This window comes from Perca fluviatilis, chromosome 14 (genome assembly GCF_010015445.1).
Source record: "Perca fluviatilis chromosome 14, GENO_Pfluv_1.0, whole genome shotgun sequence".
Lineage (NCBI taxonomy): Eukaryota > Metazoa > Chordata > Actinopteri > Perciformes > Percidae > Perca > Perca fluviatilis.
Window position 1 is genome coordinate 30,856,680 of NC_053125.1, and position 18,834 is coordinate 30,875,513.

The 18,834-nt window shown below is 42.3% G+C and overlaps 1 protein-coding gene across 1 annotated transcript; it reads right to left on the reverse strand.

Moving 5' to 3' along the window:
- Positions 1–4,838: 4,838 nt before the first annotated feature.
- LOC120572909 (low affinity immunoglobulin gamma Fc region receptor II-like) lies at positions 4,839–10,711 on the reverse strand. Its single transcript, XM_039822429.1, has 4 exons — positions 10,681–10,711; positions 6,027–6,062; positions 5,240–5,503; positions 4,839–5,160 (listed from the first exon to the last, which is right to left on the reverse strand). The coding sequence occupies exons 1-4, from the start codon at positions 10,709–10,711 to the stop codon at positions 4,865–4,867; spliced, it is 627 nt and encodes a 208-aa protein (XP_039678363.1). The 3' UTR covers positions 4,839–4,864.
- Between the last annotated feature and the right edge of the window lie 8,123 nt (positions 10,712–18,834).

Genomic DNA, 18,834 nt, shown 5'->3' on the forward strand with positions numbered 1-18,834 from the left:
CACAGACGTTCTCAGCTTCTTAAAATCTGAAAAGTGGCTTAAAAGCACCTTTGTAGCATTCACTGGACTGTGGGAGACAAAGGCATTCACCAGTAGATTTTTCTTAACCTCTGGGTCATCCAAAGGAATCAGAGATTGTTCAGTGATGGTCTTAGGCCATTCAACTTCCCCCCTCAGGAGAAATTCTGGTCCCTTCAGCCACTGCTTGCATGCAAGGAATTCTTCAGCACTTAGACCCTAGAGGCCTCATCTGCTGGATTCAGTCTTGTACCAATGTGTCTCCACTGTGCAACATCTGTTTCGTCTCTTATTACAGCCACCCTATTGGCCACAAATGTATGAAACCTCCTGGTCTCATTTCCAATATACTTTAAAACAGTTGTGCTGTCTGTCCAAAATATTGATGGGTGTAAATCCAGCTGCAATTCCCTCTTCAGCATCTTGTCCACCCGGACAGCCAGGACAGCAGCAGTTAGCTCAACAAGAGGAATTGGTGTTTGCTTTAAAGGTCCCATGACATGGTGCTCTTTGGATGCTTTTCTATAGACCTTAGTGGTCCCCTGATACTGTATCTGAAGTCTCTTTCCCGAAATTCAGCCTTGGAGCAGAATTACAGCCACTAGAGCCAGTCCCACAATGAGCTTTCCTTAGGATGTGCCATTTTTGTGTCTCTAGCTATTGAGGAGGAGAGAGGGCGGGGCAAGGTGGAGGGTGGGGGTGTGGCCTTGACCAACTGCCACTTTTCTCGTTTGAAAGCCATGATGTCTCTCTCCCATGGGTTGGCCAAATTCTCTGGGCGGGCAAAGCAGAGAAGGGGGGGTAACCTTGCTTGTTATGACCTCATAACAAGCAAGATTCCAGAATGGCTCATCTGAGCTTTCATTTTCTCAAAGGCAGAGTAGGATACCCAGGGCTCGGTTTACACCTATCACCATTTCAAGCCAATTGGGGACCATAGGCAGGCTGGGGAAATGCATATTAATGTTAAAAAACCTCATAAAGTGAAATTTTCATGCCATGGGACCTTTAAAGGAGCGACCCTGGCCTTGCCCAAGATAAAAGCAATACTGACATGGTTTCTCTCATTCTCCATCCTGAGGTATGATGCAGTTCCGTAGCCATATTCACTGGCATCAGAGAAGTGATCAAGTCGGACACAAATCTAACCGGCATGCATTGGGCGGCGATCGCAGGTGATCGATTCTGCACAGACCTGGCTCATCTCGAACGAGCCTAATATAACGATGAGAAGACAGGGCACTGGAGGCTGGCTTTAGACGGCCCGCCCAATCAGAAAAAAGAAATAGTACTGGTGTTTTCTGTGCTATTTTTTCTGAAAACATTTTCTTAACTTTTGATTCTTTCCAGTACTGTTCATTGTAAACTTGTTGATGCACCAAAGGCTCACTTTTTGATAATTTAAAAATCTAGATTAATAGTTTGTGGATGACATTCTGAAGATTCAGTGGAGCCGTATTGGGGTCATGTGAGCAGTTAGAATTATTTGATTTTACAGTTTCTGAGAAAAACAGTGACAGACTTCAAAATTCCTGTGAGCTCAAAGCATCTGAACATTACTGCTCAATTGGGCCTTCATTTTTGGTAAAAGTTGCAATGTGCAGCATCTAGGACTGCGTTGTTATGAATTTTCAAAGTAGACCGCTGCTGTAACACTACCATCAGAACCATTAGCCCACAAAACAGCTGATGAATTTGTGAATGTGCTTCCTTATTGCCTTCATATTATAAATTATATTATGAAAATAAACTGCCTACAATAAAATGTATTACTGACTTTTGCTTGCTACTTTTCTCAGACCCACAAGAGTTGATAGTGAAGCCTGGACAGGACGTCACTCTTCAGTGTCAGGCTCCCAGAGATGCTGACATCAGTAGGTTGACTTGGAGCAGACCTGACCTGGGGTCAGATTATGTCTTCTTCTTCAGAAATGGCCGCCCGAATGTAAACTACCAGCATCCATCATATCGTGGTCGAGTGCAGCTGAGTGTTCCCGTAGGGTGGGAAGGTTTTTTTTTTTTAACGAGTAGCCAAACGACATCTGGGACATACCAGTGTCGAATTTTAATCAGTGGGGGAAACGGACCTGAACTCATCAACACCAACACCCTGAATGTCACAGACTCAGGTCAGTTTGTAGAGTTGAGCCTGTGTGTTAATGTCAAGTTGGAGCTATTCTTCTCCTGACAGCTGATTCCTCACAACTCGTTCTGCTCTGCAGGTCACACAGATGGACGCACCGGGGTAGGAAGAGACACTGATGGAGGAGACAAGGATGGAGGAAGCAAGAATGGAGGAAGCAAGGATTTAAGACTTGCAAATGATCTGGAATTTTGTTTTTTTGCTGTTTTATTGTTGTTTCCTGCTCCCCCAGAGACCGGGAAGTAACGAATGCTCTTCAGATTTCTGTAATCCAGTGATGAATTAATTAAAAAGTTAAGATGAAAAACACATAATTTAAAGACTGAGCCAACTTAGAGTGAACTGTGAGCTGAACTGAGCATGTGTAAAGAAAGAGAAGGAGCTGTGCTGCCACCTGCTGGCTGTCTGACTGAACTGATATGATGCTTTCATCCAAACACATTTTTACAATGAGCGTCTCATTCCCACTCTCAGCAGAGATAGGGAGCTGACATTAAAGGCACTGACTGAACTGAAAAACATACACGCCTGTATTAGTTCTGAAGACATTTCTTACCTTCGTTCTGAGGATAGTTCAAAATGTCCTCGCATTCAAAATGTTGTTTTCCAAAATAACAACTACATCCCATATCTAAACACTAACATCACCAGAAACCAAGTTTTAATCCTGAAATGCTTAACATTGTTGGAACTCGACTCACATTTGGGTTTGAGTCCCAACAATGTGAGTGTGTGACATTTACCAATGAGAAATGTGAGAAACGTAAGGGCACAAGCTGAGTGAAGTTTCAAAGCTCAGTTTGATTGTGGTCAATTGTTTTCTGTAGAAATACTGAGTTTTGAGGCCCAGTATGATTGCGGTGACCTAGTTTTCTGTAGACACACACACATGACAAAGACCAGCAGAGGATGTCTCACTCTGTGAGCCACAACCTAACCACAACAAGCAGCACTACTTTTTATCTGACTAGAAAGACACAGACATCATCACAACATCAATCTGACTCCAGAACAGCAGAGACTACAGGAAAAACTACGGAAAAAAACTTTATTGAAAATATTCCGGAATACAGAGATGGCTGTGGCTGGCAGTAAAGGAGCAATTCAAACTTAAAGCAATGATTTCATATTGAATGTTAAAATCATAATCATATCAACATCCTGATGACGTAAAGTGTGTGTTCCTGTCGGAGATCCTGAATTCAACTCCAACTAGAACATGTGGAGGTCCACAGGGAAGTGTTCTGGGTCCTCCAATGTATCTGATCTACGTTGGACTCGAAACATTTGAGCTTATTTACAGATCAGTTCAGAAGTGATGCTCTGTGGTGACGGTGGTGATGACGTCATCATCCAGTCCCTCCTCAGCCTGCGTGGGCGGGGCCATCACCGCGGAGACGGGCAGGTCATTTCCTGCAGTCAGAGCAAGTTAGAAAAATGAGTCTCTCTAAATCTCTAAATTCTGTTAGCTACAACTGTCAATCATGAACACCAGATAGGTAGTGCAAGATTGTGATTGATTGATTGATTGAAAAGTCAGTGAAAGATTCAGGGTACAACGTATTCTTAGGAAAGGGTTTGTATGATATGCTACGGAATTAGGAGACAGGTGGCTGGACACGTGAGGTTGAAGTGATCTTTACAGTTAAAGTTAGCTGAGAAAAATTGACTGTCCTTTCAGAGGCCGTTACAATTGACAAAAAGTGAGCTTCTTGCTGCAAAGACATTTAAGTTTAGACACCAAAACGACAAGTTAAGATTATAAAAAAGACTGTGGTTTGGATTAAAACACTGGTAAAGTGTTATGTTTTCCCTGGGACACGAACTTCTCGAAGCCCTGTGTTTTATGATCAACCCATTCATCCAGACCTCCCCCCTACAGAGACCTGAGCAACACATCAGCAGTTACTGTGGTGCATGTACCTATAAATAGTCGAATACATACAGATTACTTTACTTTTCATAGCTATACTGTATGTATGAATAAATACAGTATATTTTAAATATAGACACAAACAAAAGATTTTTGAAAAGTATAAAGAAGAAGAAAGTATTTGCGATTAAGAGTATTTCTACCATGATCGGATATTGGCCCTTTTTAAATATAAACACAAACAAAAGATTTTTAAAAGGTATAAAGAAGAAGAAATGATTAGCCATTATGAGTATTTCCACCATGATTAGATATTGGAAGTGTATATAACCCATTTTTGTTCTGTTTTGTATTTGTTTTGATTGTTATATTGTTTGTTTGATGTTGTTTCATTGTGTTGTTTTGCACCATGTTTTTTTGTACTATTGTGAAATGAGAAATATTATTGTATTATTTTGTGGGGGGGCGCTTATAAGCTCTATTGCTACTGCCCACTCCCTTTTAGCAGAATGGTTACTGCTCAAATAAACAAATAAACTAAACTAAAACTAAACTAAAACTAAATGGTTCATGAGAACAGCCTGTGTTTTTAAATGAGTGTTACCTGTGGTCCTGTCTCTATATAGAGACACCATGATGAAAGTAGAGATACAGTACGGACAAAACACCACCAGGTGGACAACCACTCTGAATACAAGGTGGAGGTTGTCTGAGGCCGGTAGCGGGTCTGTGGTTGTGTCAGGGGGCGGAGCCGTGGTTGAGGCGGGGATCAGCGGCGGCGTTTTTGGTGGCGGGCTCGTCGTAGGTTTCTCTGTAGAGAGAATCAGCTGTCAGGTGAATATCTGGATGAATGAACTCCTGAAATCAAAGGTAACCTCCTCACCTGTGACAGAGACCCAGCTGGGTGGAGACTCTCCAACACTGCTGATGGTGCACTTGTAGAGGCCTTCATCAGACCTGGAAACATGGTGGATGGTCATGTGACCTGCAGGCTCAGTCCTGATGAAGGAGTCATCTTTATAGAAACCAGCTGGGAGGTTGGAGGACCTCTTTGTTTTACAGGTCAGAGTGAGGTCTTCTCCCTCCATCACAGGGAGGACAGGACTCTGCAGGATCACTGGTCCACCTCAACACAGAGACAAACTACAGCATGTCATCCATTCACACACAGCTTCATCAATACTGACTCCACAGTCTGATCTTACCAGTGACAGTGATGTTGATGCTTTTACTGGTTGCTCCCTCTCTGGACTCACACCAGTAAACTCCACTGTCCCATGGAACAGTCAGACCGATGATACAGGATGAACCGGCAGGATTTCCCCAGCCTGCTCCACACTGAGACATCTTTCGTCTAGTTGTGTTCCTCCTCAGAGTCCATTCAGCAGAGGTGTCGTCCTCCTCACAGCTCAGAGAGACAGATTTATCTTCAAACAGCTGAGAGCTGCTGGGACTCACAGTCAGAGAGGCTGGAGGGAGGAGGAAGTTAAAAAAAAATTATTTGAAATAAACCATTTTAAGTTTTGGAGGGGGGGCCATCTTCTTATCTGGATCAAGGCTTTGAGGACAGAGGGTGCTGTATTCTACAGAACTCTACAGGATCCAAAACCTTGTGTGGCAATTTTGTGCATATGGGAGTATGGAATAAAATAAACTTGACTTGGCGCCCTTCTACCCTTCCAGACTTTATGGTTACATGTCTGTAAAATATGCAAGGAAGATGTTTCTTAAAACCAACCGGCTGCTGTTTGCAGGAAGCTGCTCACAACACCTTAGACCATGAAAGTGTTAGACATAACACCCACACTTTAGTCTTTTGGTGTTTAGACTGGAAAGATGAATACAAACTACAAGTTGGAACAGAGGATGCTTTTGATTTGTTTTTGTTGTGCATGGTGAATAAAACAAACACGCTGGACCGGATGGAGGTGTTCGTGGCGACGCAGGAGGAGTCAGTCATGTTTCAGACTGTGATAGAAGGAGTGCACTAACCTGTGTTTGTTGTGCGGCTCAGCATTGCGGTCAGAACTGAAGAGAAATGAAACTCAGGGTTGGTTAGTGGTTTAGCATGCAACTAAACATCAGAGAAAAGCAACTATTTATCTTTACAAAATGGCAACATCCCATGAACAACGTAATCCCAGTTTATAGAAAACATTTTGTCATTTCCTACAAGTTCTCACAATGATCTACATGTAGAATACTTAGTGAGTAGTAATTGTGTCAAAAAACGCCCCTGCAGTAATCTTTCTGTTGGATACATTTTATTTGTGTTAGTGGGACATTATTTAGAGCCGAGGTTCACCAATGGCTTGTGACATCATTTTCTACTTGCAACTGGCTTCATATGTATGTATGTATATATATGTATGTATATATGTATGTTCTGACTGCAGTGTTATGTACTTAATGGTCTGATGCACAGATACCTGCTGTTGTTTAAGCAACATCTCTTATAAAGTTGTATTAAAACATTGTTATTTTGTAAAGAGCGTTAAGACAAGGGCCTGGAATTAACACACAAGCATGCAAATGCAAATGCAGGTGAATTTAGCTAATGGCGGGTGAAACTGTCAATCTACATGCCATGTAGATGGGAACTGAGAGTTGGGTTCTTTTGCCACATTTCAACCAAGTCTGCCATTTCCTTGGATTTGAGCTAAAAAATAATCCAAAGAACAGTAAAGGAATATGGTTTAATACCAAGTTACCTTTTGCAATCGGGACTACAAAAATAAAATTAGAACCAATTATACATTGATTTTGTTAATAACTTGGCCAAAAGATTTAAAGGGGTGATAGAATGATAATATAGGGTATTTCAGACTGTTCCTTATGGTCTCCTAATGGGGTATGTAACATTGGTTGGGCTGAAAATGGCCTGGTTGATATTTTATTGGCCCTTATGCATCCCTGTGTTTTGGCCCTATTTGTAACAAGAGCTTTTCTTCCAAATATGGTATGGTCATGAATATTTAGATGAGCTGCACGCTGCTTGGTTGAGCCTTAGCCCCGTACACACACGTAGAGACGCGCGCCGATTGGTTGAGCGAATCGCCAATACACACACATTAGAAACGCGACAGAATCAAATATGGGCCATTTTACGAAAATGGATGGCTAATAGCAAATTTGGTAAAACTGTGTGTCGGAGTTCAGCTGCTTGTGTTGCTGCCTCGCCGCCCGGCCTGACTTCCTCCACAGACCCCAGCCTGCTGTGAGCTCGATTGAGCTCCGGCACGGCTGGCAGCCGACAGCACCTCATACCCGCGCAAAGTCACCATTTGGGCTAATGTGTGTGAGAGTGAAAGCGCGGTCAGCGAGTTTGTTACACCAGCAATCTCTTACCACATGTTACACACATGTCACGCCACTTAGCTAGCTATACAACATATCTAAAGGTCTTATAAAGCTAACAACGGTGTCCGATTTCAAGTTAATTAATATTTGTGAGCTGTAAGGGTTGCGACTGTCCCTTCAATCCTATGTGTACAGATTGCGGCTAGTTAGCTTCATTTTGGTCGTAATTCAAGTATATTTACAGTTTGAATTTTGTCACGCCACTTATACAACATCTAACTAAATGTTTTATTAAGCTAACAACAGTGTCCGATTTCAAGTTAATGAATATTTGTGAACTGTAAGGGTTTCGTTAGCTGCGACTGTCCCTTCAATCCTAGCTGTATATAGCTACAAATCATGGATAGTTAGCTTCATTTTGGGTCGTAATTCGAGTATATTTACAGTTTGAATTTCGTCACGCCACTTATACAACATCTAACTAAATGTTTTATTAAGCTAACAACGGTGTCCAATTTCAAGTTAATGAATATTTTTGAGCTGTAAGGGTTTCGTTAGCTGCGACTGGCCCTTCAATCCTATGTGTACAGATTGCGGCTAGTTAGCTTCATTTTTGGTCGTAATTTGAGTATATTTACAGTTTGAATTTCGTCACGCCACGTATACATCTAACTAAATATCTTATAAAGCTAACAACGGTGTCCGATTTCAAGTTAATGATTTTTTTGTGAATTTCAGAGGAATTCTAAGAGGAGGCTAGCTAGCTCTCATTGATAGAGCTCCATCCAGCTGCAGGCTCTATCAATGAGACTCACGGAAAAGTGGCGTTTATTTCCCCAATCGTTTGTTTAAATAACTTGACACATTATAATTACACACATTAAAAGAGTAACTACAACCTGTGATAAGAGAATGCTGGCGTAACAATCTCGCTGACCACGCTTTCACTCACAGACATTTAGCTAGCAGGAAGAGGGGAGTTGCAGGCCCTGGAGCTCTGTCAGAGCAGCGGCGTTTTGTAGGTCATTAGCCCAAAATGGTGACTTTGCGCGGGTATGAAGTGCCGTGGGCTGCCAGCCGTAACAGCCTCCATTCGAGCTAAAGCAGGCTTTCGTAAGTGAAAGCGGCCCCAGCAGCAGCAACACAGGCACCGGCCGCTGAACTCTGACACACAGTCGGACAAAATTTGCAATTAGACATAAATTTTCATAAAAAACGGCCCATATTTCACCTCTACATAGTTGATTTCTCGCATAAAAAAGTCTCAGAAGTGAATTTAATGGTAAAATAGCTGTAAATGTATTACGAATTTCTGAGATCTGCACGACCTTGATTCAGAAGACTAACTGATCTCAGGTCAGTTGTGTAGCCTATGCAAATGTTGGGGCGTGACAAAGAGAAAGACTAGAGCCAAATGAGGAGGAGCCGCAATAGTTGACTTCAACTATGGGGCTCGTTGAGATTCGCCCATTTTCAGAGGCAGTTTCAAATAGTGAGATTTGCAGAGAAAAGAGGTGTCAATGGGATTTAGAGGTTCTATGTATGTCCTAGTTACCCACTAAACTGTCATTATTCAAACTAGTGCAGTGCCCGTGTGGAACGGGCGATTGCTTGGTCTGTGGTATTGCTGCTTGTAGCCTAGAATTCATAAAAACCATTGTACCCCAAATTGTACCCCAAAATGACTTACAGAAGGACCACAAACCACTTAATGTGTAACTCCACTGTATAGCCTACTGACTTACAGTGTAGGGTACTTCTACATCAGAGGAAGACATTGTACTACTACATTTACCTGAGAGAGAACGCTGCAGATTCAGAATGTAATCACAAAATATCCATAGACAGTATAAAAATATCAGACAGTAATCAGACATTAACATCATGGACTCATGGCAGTGCGCTATTCAGCACCTTTCTGCGTTAATCAACCACCACAACCAGACCGCAGGCAGAGAGAGAGAGAGAGAGAGAGAGAGAGAGAGAGAGAGAGAGAGAGAGAGAGAGAGAAACAGAGAGAGAGAGAGAGAGAGAGAGAGAGAGAGAGAGAGAGAGAGAGAGACAGAGAGAGAGAGAGAGAGAGAGAGAGAGAGAGAGAGAGAGAGAGAGAGAGAGAGAGAGAGAGAGAGACGGTGTTGTCTTGTGTTTCGGATCGTTAAGGAATTAAAAATTTCAGCAGTTCATTTCCATACAGGTTTAGTGGCTTGACGGTTAACGGTGAAGTAGGGGATTTGATTCGCTGAGTTATTTTGGCGACTTAATAAACCCGACTCAGGGTGAGTCCGATGAAAACGGATGTATCTGCCTGGTTCAGCTCTGAGATTTTCTCACATTGCACCGCTATGTGAAGGAATAATCTCCAAGATTAGGCTACGTTATGTTCTGCCAGCTCACAGCAATTTAATACAATAGCAGGAAAGAGTCCCCCAGCTGTTCTAAAGCGTTCTGAATGTGGCGTCTGCTGATGTGCAGATTACATTCCCCCCAAACACGGACATCTTGCTTTATAAAATAGAAAGCCTGCCTATAAGTGGGATCACGCTCTGTCTGCACTTGTTGTCTGGTTGTGCCTTGCATGTGTGGGATTCTGATACATCCTTAAATTCGGGAATTGTCGTTTGTTTATTTAAAGTCAAAGAAGTCCAAAGTAGTGCTACTTCGCACACATTTTAGCTCTGCTGCTCTCTTTCTCTCTCTGCTCCTGCTCACTCAGTGTGAGAGGGGGAGGGGCCAGCGGCTAGAGCGGCAAAAGCCAATGTGTGCTTCTTTTACCTATATATTTAACGATATCTTTTGCATTTCTAATCCAAACAACGTCAAACTTGGCACCTGTCAAGTTTGAAATCCATCGGACCAACGGTTCGAGAGATATGCGCTTAACACCCAGACAGACAGACAGACAGACAGACAAACAGACGTTCTGACAAGGTAAAATCAGTTTTGCATTTATATCACCCCTTTAACTTCAGGCCCTGGTTGGATTAGAAGAGTCACAGTTTTAAGAGGTGGAGACTTTTAGTCTTGAGCATGTGTCAAACTCCAAAAACACTGAATACTATATTTCCCATAATGCATTTTACAACTGTTTTCATAATTGTGAACGAACACATGGGACATAGCTTTTAAAAAAATGTTATAAAAAAAAATTGCTGCCAGTATCAGATCGTCATAAAGTACCATTCTCATTAATGCCATGTTGTGTTCAGGGAAGAATGTTCTGTGTTCAGAAACTGCAACACACAGGCATGAAAGTGATCTAAAAGTCAAACTGTACATTGAATAAGATGACAGTACCCTATATTGCGAAATTTCAGCCCAGACAGAAACCCACCCAGAGTTTACTCACAGAGCAGCCACAGTAGCGGTGTTTCCTCCATCCTAATAGTTGGTGAAATGATGTCTATAGTAGTTTGTTCACTTCATAGTCGCATCAAGTAAAACCCTCCCCTTTCCTCTGTGACTGGCAGTGGTTTAGTTGGGAGGAAGTGAATGGGGGGGGGGGATTTTGTACCTGCGTCTCTTACAGCTCGACTCTGTTTAACCACTGGCATGTGGTCAGAAAGAGACACCGTACGGCTGCACGCTATCAGTCCGCAGAGCAAGGTGTGATGTTTCCACTGGCTTCGTTAAAAGTGTGCAAGGTGGATGTTGATTAGATCCTGACTTTGACTGGATGTAAATGTTGTTTTAGGGTTCAGAGTGATTCAACTTTACCTCTGTGTAGCTGAACACCCTCCTGCTTATTACAAGAAGTCTCCGTCATACACAGTAGGACATTTTTTACACATTTTCACACATTGTCCATATTTGTCAAAGTCATTTCCTGTCATTTTGAACATGGTGAATTAACATGTAATGATGCTGACATTTCAGTTGTGTTTTTAATTTATTTTGCCTTCATTTTCATGCCCGGGCGATTCCAGGATTTTTTAAGTGGGGGTAGCACTGAGGGCAGTGATGGACTGGTAATCTGGCAGAAGCCAGAGGGGCCGCGGGCCATCATGGGCCGTTTGGGCCGCCCGGCCAATCAGAGAGCCGCATGAGTGTCACTTACTTAATTGTAAACAGCGGCCCATATAATTTCTCTCGGCCCCCTTTCAAGCATCAATAGTTAAAGTTATTTTGCCTAACGACAGCCAAATGCATCCAAATCCTTCACACCTATTAGACATGTAATCTGATTTGTATTTATATCACATATGAGTCTCTCGATATCATAGTCAGGGTTACCCTCTACAGTCACAAACTTTTACATCAGTCTGTATTGTTTGGTAGCAAAATTATTTATTCAGATCAGATGTTCAAAAACGTAAACATGCATGGTTTGAAATAAAACAAATCTACCTGCATTTTTTTTATTGGAATATTTGTTTGCAAAAGTTAAAATGAAGCAATGCCTTCTGGGAATTTCAAGACAGAATCAAGTACCGTAGACCCAAGTAGACCGTGTCTGCGTCTTTATGTGTCTATGGTCTGCGTCAGCGACAGCGTGGTGGTTGGAAGTTGAAAATTGAAAGTTGTAAGCTACGGTTGGAAGTTGTTGACAAAAGAATTAATCGAGGCATCAAGCGACACAAGTGGGGTGGGTGGGGGGGGGGAGAAAAAGAGAGAGAGACATATAAGAGAGCACTGTTGGCTGACGTTGAAAAATGCTGCAAACTGACTGATTTGTTTTTAAACTCAAGTGCAGCTTCAGCTAGCATTAGCGCTAACACAGCTAGCATGTTGGCGACACAGCAGAGCCAGCACACTAGGGAGAAAGATAGGACAGTGAGGAATATGAGGAAGAACAAAACGAGCAAGAGGAGGATGAAGAGATAACAAATCTATGGAACTAACCAACACAGAAAAACAAGCCTGCCGTGGGTCTGAATGTGGATTACCAGAAGCAACAGAGATGGAGACCAATGCTGCAGGAAGGAGGGTAGGTACCGATGCCGATTCGCACGGGACTAATATTATCACAGGACCTCCGTTTTCGGCGAAATATGGTAGGTCATTTGCGGGGGAATTATGACTTTACAAATTACAGACATGACTGATTCGCACGGGATTAAGATCACAGACAACCTCCGCAATTATTACAAATGACTTGAGGTCACCAGGTAATACTTATCCCGTGCGAATAGGGCTATAGTTTTTAATCTATTAATTTGTGAACACGGACACGTTTATCAATTTTTTTCCATGGTGGTCAGCATGTAATGGGAAGCATCTTTCATGATCACAGATTACTTGTCAGTTGGGCGTGAAATGAACACGATCGGCAAAAATTCCGTGATGGTCCCACGGAGGTTGGGTTTAGGATAAGAAGAACGAGGAAAGGAAACGTGACACACTAAATACTGTCTGTTTAAGGGTGTTTATTTTGTAAATATGTTTGTTTTATTGATTATAATTATAACTAGTTATATTTTTTTCTATTTCTTATACTTGTTTTGTGTCTACTTAAATGTTTATTTGTGTTATTCTGATGTGTGTAATTTTTTTTCTTCTTTTGAGCTGCAGTAGCACAGGAATTTCCCCAGTGTGGGATTAATAAAGTCTATAAAGTATAAAGCAATGCAAAATAAGCTACGTTTAGCATTCAGCTCTGAGCCTAAAATTGATGACTCACTCGACGCCAAAAAACAAACGACATTCATTTCTCAATCACGTCACAACAAACAGACAGTCCCATTAAACATTGTGTGGTGGGCTTTAATACCTTTTGGCTAATAATATATCTGCACTGTTGCAACCACTACCCAGAATTAGTTACTTTTAGCACTGTGGCGCAATGTGACAGTTACGCCAGCAGTCGGCGCATTTACAACCAGTTACACACGCGTGTGTGTGTGAATGTATCCACTGTTTTCCATTTAGTATCCGTTTTCCCAGGCGACCTGAACTAATCGCGGCAGCCAGGTGACTGTCAGTACCCGATCCGTTCCACCTGCACAATCCGTTCTGCGCATGTGCAAGATGACACGTATGCCATGACGTAGGCGCAGATGATAATGCTGCGTTCATGCCACCTCGAAATAACAGGCACCGCCCCACTGGTTACGTTGTTTCTGCAGCTAGATTCAGTCTAAAATAACGTTAAGTTAAACTTAATGGGAAAAGCAAGCTACAGCTAAATTAAGACTTTACAGTAATAACAATAAAGACAAGTATTGAGTGATTGTATTTTAAATGAGCACAAGTAAAGTAGAACTGACGTAACAGCTGTTATATATGTTAACGTTTATTTTCAAGTTTTATTTTGAGGGTCTTTTAAAGTTTACATGCTGTCTCAGCTAGCGGTTAGCCGAATTAGCTGTTAGCTAAACTAACGTTAGCTTAACTGCGGAGGCTAACGGCAGACCGCTGCAATCAGCTAGCGGTTAGCCAAATTAACCGTTAGCTAAACTAACGTTAGCTTCCCGGTGGAGGCTAACGGCAGACCGCTATAATCACCTAGCGGTCCGCCGAATTAGCTATTAGCTAACTAACGTTAGCTGGAGGCTAGCGTGTGAACATGTTGCGCATGCGCAGAACGGATCGTGCAGGTGGAAGCGGTGCCGTTATTCCAAGGTGGTGGTGGTGGAATGAACGCAGCATTATCATCTGCGCCTACGTCATGGCATACGTGTCATCTTGCACATGCGCAGAACGGATTGTGCAGGTGGAACGGATCGGGTACTGACAGTGGTGGTGGAATGAACGCAGCATTATCATCTGCGCCTACGTCATGGCATACGTGTCATCTTGCACATGCGCAGAACGGATTGTGCAGGTGGAACGGATCGGGTACTGACAGTGACACGGAAAACTTCTACATTCACGCCCACACACGTTTATTGAAAACTCACTAAACAACATGAATTCTGTCCTGCGCTTCGTCGGACTGCTGTTGATAATTCCCTTCACGGGTTTCGGTGAGTTTTTTTACATTTTTTTTTTTTATGGGAAACTATTCAGGTGTGTGCTTGTTGACAGTGGTCGGCTCTCAGATCTGTTAACATCTCGGGACACACTTTCCCATGCGGAAGCTTGTCCACAATTTTGACTGTCATTAAAAACATCTGCTGCTGAGCCGGCGAACCATTCCTTCACCACAGTGTATATAGACATTGACACTAGCATTATCCCTAGTTCAGTGTGTACACATCACATGGACATTTACCGTAGCCATCCCAAGCTGATGTTAGACGAAACTAATGCAGTGATTGCCGTCTACAGGAGCACCCTGTCTGGTGCCTGTCTTGACTTCATTAATTAGCCTTATATATAACATATACTATCCCACCCGGATAGTATGTCATCACTTTTTACCCGTTGAAATTCCTTTTTAAAGAGACATTTCAACTCAGAAAATGCACTTTTCCACTTGCCAAAAAGTGATCGCAGCTTCTAGCGTGTGTTTGAAAGGGTTGTTTCTCCCTCAAAACGACTTGATTTAATTCACGAGGCTTAAACCTGATAGATTATAGCCCCACCCAGAACGTTTTACCTGTTGAAATACCTTTTTTAAAGGAGCAATGCGACCCATGAAATGTAGGCCTACGGCACTTGCCAAAAAGTGATTGCAGCTACCAACCTGCACAACACGGAGCTACGCCCCACCCCGGAGAATTTTGATTTCCTTGATCTAAATACCATTATAATAATGATGTTAAATAATTTCTTAACAGGGCTTTAAGCAACATTGCATAACGTTGGATTGTTTTTGAAAAAATCATTTCGAACTGACCCCCACAGTTTGTTTAAAGACCTTTTTACTTCTACATCAACAGCGAGAAGGAAGATATTAAAATGAAAGTTTTGGCAGAGCCTTGACATCATATGTGGGGAGATAATGTCAGAAAATTCCCGTAAAGACAGACTTGAATGTGCCACATGAAACACCGATGTACAGGGTTCATTTTCTTAATCACATGAAGTCCTCTGGTAATCATTAACATCCCAAGTTGTAGGTTAAGGACTGTTGTTAACAAAGATTACCTGAGGAATTGTCAGAACACTTTAAAAATGAAAATAATTAACAGCCTGTCATGCTGTTGCTCTGTGAACAGTGACGCTATGTGGAGTGACTGCGTCGGACTTCGTTAAAAAATAAATAAAAAAATGGTCATACAGTAACTTTTTGACCAAATTGGTCTTGTGTGCTCTGATTAATTTGGCATGCAGTTAACACACCAGTCTCACTCCTGGAAATTCCTCCTGATGTTCGTCAACACTTGTTTTGGAAGAAGAAAATAACGAGAGTAACAGGGGGACTAGGTTTGAAAGAGTTTTTCTTTAAATGCTGTGTAGCGGATAGAAACTTTGAAAGTTTTAAATTTGAGAATGGATTTTGGTGTGGTGTTACAGGATCGGTACTCCGTATCGGACGATGCCTAAAGCCCAGGTATCAGGACTGAAAAAGTCAGATTGCTGCATCCCTACTGGAGACATCTATCCTCAACATGTATTGTTGTACTTGGACAGTTGTAACTTTTCTCTTCTGTTTATTTTATTTTATCTTTGTGTTTCAGTCCAGATGTTGGAACCTCAGCTTGGACAGAATATCACTCTGCTTTGTCAAGTTCCCAGCAATGCCAATATCATAGCTGTTAATTGGACCAAAACTGACCTGGGATCACAAAATGTCATCTTTTACCGGGATGGGCAGCCTGACACAGACAACCAGCATCCATCCTTTGAGAACCGCGTGCAGCTGGACAATGAGCCGAGGGGCGGTAACCTATCTTTGGTTCTGAAGAATGTGAGCAGCAGCGACTATGGGAGATATGAGTGTAGCTTTAAAGAGAGCAAAGGGGAAGATATTATTACGTCCCCACCCATCTGCATCGTCATCCTAAAGGAACCAGGGTGGCCGGTGTTAGTTATCTGTGCGGTTGTTGTTGGTGTTGTTGCTGTTGTTGTTGTTGTTGGTTTCTTTGGTTATACATTCTTCAAGATGCATAAAAGGTGTAAAGAGAAGAATTCAGACCTGCCTGTTTCTTACACAGCAGTTAAACAGCAGCTTCTTCAGTGGTTACCCTCGATATCTGACCGGGACTAGCTTCCGTCTAGGGTTTAATATTTTTCCCGAAAATAAGTTGAATCAGATCCTGGGAAAAGACGACCCATTTCCCGGGAAAAGTAATGTATCGATATCATTCAAATATGCGTTCCCAAATCCCGAACTGACATATTTTGACATTATTTGTATCATTATTAGGGCAAAAGAACACAGTTTATGTCCATCATCAACACAGCAATCTGCTAAAGTAAACCATTGAATGATTTCTAAACCATTCTGTAAAACGAAATCCATTCTGTGGCTGTTGTGATTTGTAAGCGGCTGCAAACGGGAATAATTACTGAAAAAAAAAAAAAGCCTTAACCCTCATATACACTCCTAATATCAGCATTGCATTGAACTCGTGACAACTTAGACTACATATTTCTTTTAGTTTACAATGCATTTTCACCCTACCTTCTTTCTTTTTCTTCTGGAGGTGTTCTTTCAAGAAGCAGAGAGCGTCGATAGACTCTGCACTCAGGCGGTTTGGGATTTTCTTGACAAATTGGCCGCAGATAGAAATCGCTTTCTCCGCCTTCACTGAATAGTACTAAGAGCTTCAAGCAACTGTTGCAGGTGAATGGATTTAGTGAGCCTGTATTACCGTAGCTATACGGTACGGCACCGTCTCCTGCATCAGCGTTACAGTATGACAACAATAGCACTCCTTGCGTTTTTCATTTTATTTTATTTCCCGTTTCCCATCATAACCTTTCCCGGGAATCGGGAAATAGTCTTGATCAGATTTCCCGGGAATCCCGTCTCTCCAGGAATTAAACCCTACTTCCGTCCCATCAGCAGCAGAGCTGCAAGCACCTTCCGCCACTGTCACTGGCAGATTCAGCATGGGCGGATATTTTAGGTATATTGATTTACCTTTGGGGCAGACGACCTGTGTCCATCTTTGGTTTCTGGAAACTTGCTTTTATTGTGCATTACATAATGAGTAGTCGTCAACTGGAGTAACATTTCCTCCACCGGTCTCTCCTGTGATTCACTCCAAGTGTATGTGGATGGACGAAATGTGTGTATATGAATTATGTTTAAATTGTTTAACTTGTATTGTTTCCTGTGTAAAATCCAGCACTGAGTTACACATTTCAGATCTGTGATCAGTGTTCTTAAAATTTTAACTTAAAAGATGATTTCATGGAATTACAGATTCTGTTGGTGGTGTGCATGCGTGTAGACTATTGGGCATGGGTGCATGGGTACAGGGCATGGATGCATGGGTACAGGGCATGGATGCATGGGTACAGGGCATGGATGCATGGGTACAGGGCATGGATGCATGGGTACAGGGCATGGATGCATGGGTACAGGGCATGGATGCATGGGTACAGGGATGGATGTATGGGGCCAGGGCATGGATGCATGGGTACAGGGGGTGGATGTATGGGGCCAGGGCATGGATGCATGGGTACAGGGGGTGGATGTATGGGGCCAGGGCATGGATGCATGGGTACAGGGGGTGGATGTATGGGGCCAGGGCATGGATGCATGGGTACAGGGGGTGGATGTATGGGGCCAGGGCATGGATGCATGGGTACAGGGGGTGGATGTATGGGGCCAGGGCATGGATGCATGGGTACAGGGGGTGGATGTATGGGGCCAGGGCCAGGCAGCATGACAGAGACAACAGCAGGACAGAGAACAAGGCGGGCTTTCACTGGCGACGCGATAGCTGCTGGTTAGTAAATACTCTGGAACACCAAAAGCGTGAGGAAGCGTGGGTTAATATGTGGATTGATACTGGGAGGTCTACACAACTGTGGGAGTCGATTGACTTCAAACAGTTCGCCACTTTACTCGAACCAAAGTTCAAAACACCTGTTCATGTATGTCTTCTTTAGTCTGTTGGCTATTTAGGTTTTTTCCTGGCTCACATCACTTACACATGTTGCACTTACTGCTGCGTCTTGTGTAGACTGTTTACATATTTTGTGCTCATCATCATGTCATCCTATGTACATTTTATGTACTGGTGTTATTGTTGAATACATTGTGAATACATATTTCTAAAATTGTATGATGTTTTTGTTCAGTTATTATTACACAATACTTTTTCTGACCTTTTTGAATGTTGGTCCTGACAAATAACCCATATTACAAAAACAGACTAAAACTAAAAAGAACGAAACAAAATAAAATAAAAACTAATGAAAAATGCTAAACTATAATACCTTGCTTTTGAATACACTAAAGTTTTGGTTTCATCTTTGAAATAGTGTTAGAATGTGTTAAACGTGTCTAAACTTTTGAAGAAAGTTCAAACACGTCTAGTTTCTATCTACTTTAGATCGTGCTTGCACCCGCCACGGTGTCTGCGTGTTGTCAGTCATTTTAGTTAAACTGTTGGTTTGGACTGTTTGACGTTGTGTGTGTGTTGACAGGTTAATGATCTTTATTTTGTCACAAACACAAAGTTACTGTAATATAGTGACAGTTGAATGAACAAAAATACAT

Excerpts from the sequence above, each read along its gene's own strand:
- LOC120572909 (XM_039822429.1), bottom strand. The coding sequence starts at position 10,711 with ATGGAGGAAACACCGCTACTGTGGCTGCTCT. Across the intron at positions 6,063-10,680 it reads ACCGCTACTGTGGCTGCTCT|TTCTGACCGCAATGCTGAGC; the intron begins GTGAGTAAACTC and ends ATTTCTCTTCAG. Across the intron at positions 5,504-6,026 it reads GAGCCGCACAACAAACACAG|CCTCTCTGACTGTGAGTCCC; the intron begins GTTAGTGCACTC and ends TCCTCCCTCCAG.